The 3,682-nt window shown below is 30.3% G+C and overlaps 1 protein-coding gene across 1 annotated transcript; it reads left to right on the top strand.

Annotated features, from left to right (window-relative positions):
- The first annotated feature begins 361 nt into the window (after nt 1–361).
- On the top strand, nt 362–2,412 carry LOC130733729 (uncharacterized). The gene is made up of 7 exons (XM_057585977.1): nt 362–514; nt 617–703; nt 795–992; nt 1,086–1,253; nt 1,364–1,417; nt 1,625–1,768; nt 2,028–2,412. The coding sequence occupies exons 1-7, from the start codon at nt 371–373 to the stop codon at nt 2,397–2,399; spliced, it is 1,167 nt and encodes a 388-aa protein (XP_057441960.1). The 5' UTR covers nt 362–370; the 3' UTR covers nt 2,400–2,412.
- Nucleotides 2,413–3,682: the final 1,270 nt, after the last annotated feature.

Below are 3,682 nucleotides of genomic sequence, written 5' to 3'. Positions count from 1 at the left end.
TCATAAATTTTATTGACCCATGAGTTTGACTGAAAACTTAAATTGTTTATTTCATTATTAGCATTTATTCCTAATTTTTATTATAAGAAAAAAAACATAAAGAAGATTTAATTTATTTTATTTGTAGCCTATCTAATCATTTATTCATTTTATTTCACGGAGTTTTATGTAAGGGCATACATAAAACAAAAATAAAAATATATACATAATAGGAAATCAAAAACTGAAATTGCTTCACATTTATAACATTAAAATACTTTCTATAAATTAAATATGGATTATTTCATTTTTCTAGCTGCTCAACTATAAAAGGGTTTACACTAAGCTGTTATCCATCATGAAGTTTAAGTTTTACAAGATAACTGTGAAAATGGTCCACATATTGTTTTTGATCTTCTGCCTGGTGGCTAGCAATATTAGCCACAGAGTTGAGGGCATGCGTCCAGCAGAAGAAAATTTGGAGTTGGAAAGACAACTAAAACATATTAATAAGCCTCCTATTGTGACTATTAATGTATTTTATAGTCTTCTTATGTATTTACAAGTTTTATTTTGTTCAATGTGATCTCACTGGATGTTTAATATTTTTATTTTCTTTGGATCTCGGTTTCAATAGACAACTTTGGGGTACATTGTTGATTGCGTTGATATTAAGAAGCAACCCGCCTTTGACCACCCTTTACTAAAGAATCATAAGTTACAGGTACACTCATTTTGATTATGTTTAACATCTAGTAATTTTTTATTTATTGCATTTCCCCATTAAATGTTCATTTTCTTTTCAATAACGCTAGCTTAAGCCAAGCTTTCAAAATATAATGGGAAAAGCTGATGAGAAAAATTCAAGCGCTAAACTTATTGGATTTGGGCTTGAGAAAAATCAATGTCCAGTTGGAACTGTTCCTATTCGGAGGACAACAAAAGAAGATCTCATACGAGGAAAATCACTATTTAACTATCCCATTTTGACAACAGGCCAACCAGGCACTCATGTAAGTTTTCCCCGGTACAAGCTTAGTTTATTTCTACAAGTCACATCTAATGTTTCAATTTTGGAATATTTATGCAAAACTTTGAATTTATAGATTGCCGAAGTAACTTATGGACCATTCGGATTTAAACGTTTTTATGGAGCTAGTGGATCTGGTAGCCTTTGGAATCCAAAAGTTAACCATGATCAAACAAGCAACTCTCATATGTGGGTTCAAAATGGACAGGGAGATGGTACTAATAAAATCACTGTTGGGTGGCATGTGAGTTTTAATTTACCTATAATGAAAATATTTTATTTTTTGTTCTAAAGTTATTTAATTTATGTATTGACTCAAAACATTATACATTATATCATTTACATTAATGTCAGGTGTCTCCAAAATTATACGGTGATTATGAAACTCACATTTATACAACATGGACGGTAAGAATATGATTACTTATATTTTGTATCTTTACTTACTTCGTACGTTAATATACTCGATTTGTTCATAAAATGGGGGTCTTGTTAAAATTAGTTTTTTATTATTCAAAAAATTAAATCTAAATTTTATTTTAAATTTGAGGTTACAAAAAGAACATGTCTTTCATTTATTTTGGAGTTAACTAACATGAAGTAAAAAAATGACAGTCTGACAATTTCAAGAGGACTGGATGCTACAATCTTCAATGTCCAGGTTTCGTTCAGATAGACAGACAACTTCATGTTGGTATAGCGACTAAAACATCTACCTACGGTGGAGATACCGAAGAGCTCGACTTTTCTCTTTCACAGGTATGCTTGTGCTATAAATTTTTCGTAAAATGTGTGTTTAAATTATTAGTTTAATTTGAAAGCAGAAATTCTTCTTTAAACAATTATGTAGTCAAAATCACATTAAGCGTAACAAACCATGCTCTAAGGAAGAGAATACTATAAACATGTTATGAAATAAATTTATATGCTTCGAAAAATAAATATAATGACAATTCTTAAGTAATAATGTGTGGAGGTTGATGATAATATATTCATAATTTTTTTTAAATGTTTTCAGGACCCAAGCACACAAAATTGGTGGGTGACCATCGAACATAAGAACATTGGATATTTTCCAGCAGCTTTATTTACCAACATGAAGTGGGTTGATAGAGTAGGATGGGGTGGGACAACCACAACTCCTGCGGGTACTCCTAGTCCTCCAATGGGATCTGGGCATTTTCCTGACCGTATCTATGAACATACATGTTATTTTCGATATATGTCATATAAGGATGAATCAAGAAAGGATTATGGACCTGAAGAAAATGTGGCAAAGTCATTCTCAGACAAACCTAATTGCTTTGGTGTTGATTACTACGGGTATAAAGGATCACAAGTTGGATTTTCCGTCCAATTTGGAGGACCTGGTGGTTTATGTGGCAATTGATTAATAGTTTTTGTCAAGCTTTAATTTAATATTAAAAATAAAATAAAATAAATATTTTTTCTTAAAGAATTTTTTTTTCTAATAATATATGCACTCTGATACTTAGTATCATCGCTATTCTTTATTAACTGTTCATTTAGAAGAAAACAATTATTCTTATAATTTGTTCACTTATTATTTTAAAAGTGCATTAAGATATGTACAAAAAAAGGTACACTAAGATGATTTTTCTTTCAAGTAATATCATTTTGATAACAATGAATGAGAAAAGATAAAACGCATTCCATAGGATAAAATAAGAAAACTTATAATACTTTTACTAAAACTAATAAAATTAATTGCACTCCTTAATATGTATGTTTCTCCTCTATCAGGACAGTTAATTAAGAGTGGAGATAACATTTTGAAACCTACCTGGTGGAGTCCCCATCAATTTCATAAAATATGAAAAAATAGAAAAATTGATTATCCTTTATGTAAAGAGTTATCCTCTATGTAGAAAATGATACTTTAGAGTTGATTATATTTAGAGAATATGTTACCATCCTCCCAATGAGGGCCATTTAAAAAATGCTTGTCTGCAAGTCTTTTATAAATTTTAAACTAAATTGTTCTTGATCATAATATAATCTATATACTTTATAAAAGAACAACACTATAAGCCTCAATTAGCTGACGTGGCATTTCAAAACAACATTTATTATTTCTCTTTCATTCGAGTCACCATTCTCTGCCACCATTCTCTTTGTACGATGAAGATATTGAATAATGAGATGAAGCAGAGGGGGATGGGTAAGAAATTAGGGATTATTTAGTTCATGGAGTCCAACATATGTGTAACCATAGAAAGATTCAAAAGAGCGCGAAAATGAAAAATGGTGAAAGTTCTTACCATAGGAACATAAGAGATCGATGAACTTCAAAAGAAAGGGAAAATTATATTAAAATTTAGGGTATTTTAACATATTTTAAATATAAAATAATTTTCATGTAAAATATTCACTTCTTGCTTTCTACCATAGAATTTGCACATTGATAATCTACGACTATTAACAATGGTTCTATTAAAGTAGACTTAGGGATGACAAGATAACCCAAACCTGTGGGTACCCGCTCGAATCTGACCCGATTTGACTGGTAAAACCCGATATGATTGGGTTTGGTTTTGATATTGGTGAACTCGCACCTGAACCCGAACAATATATATAAAATTACAAAACTACTCTTATACCATGTTAACCACTTGATTTGTTAACAAGTCGGTCATATTTGAACAACAAGAT

Source organism: Lotus japonicus, chromosome 1 (assembly GCF_012489685.1).
Source record: "Lotus japonicus ecotype B-129 chromosome 1, LjGifu_v1.2".
NCBI lineage: Eukaryota > Viridiplantae > Streptophyta > Magnoliopsida > Fabales > Fabaceae > Lotus > Lotus japonicus.
Note: the sequence above shows the minus strand (reverse complement) of the source record. Positions and strands in the feature narration are given on the sequence as shown.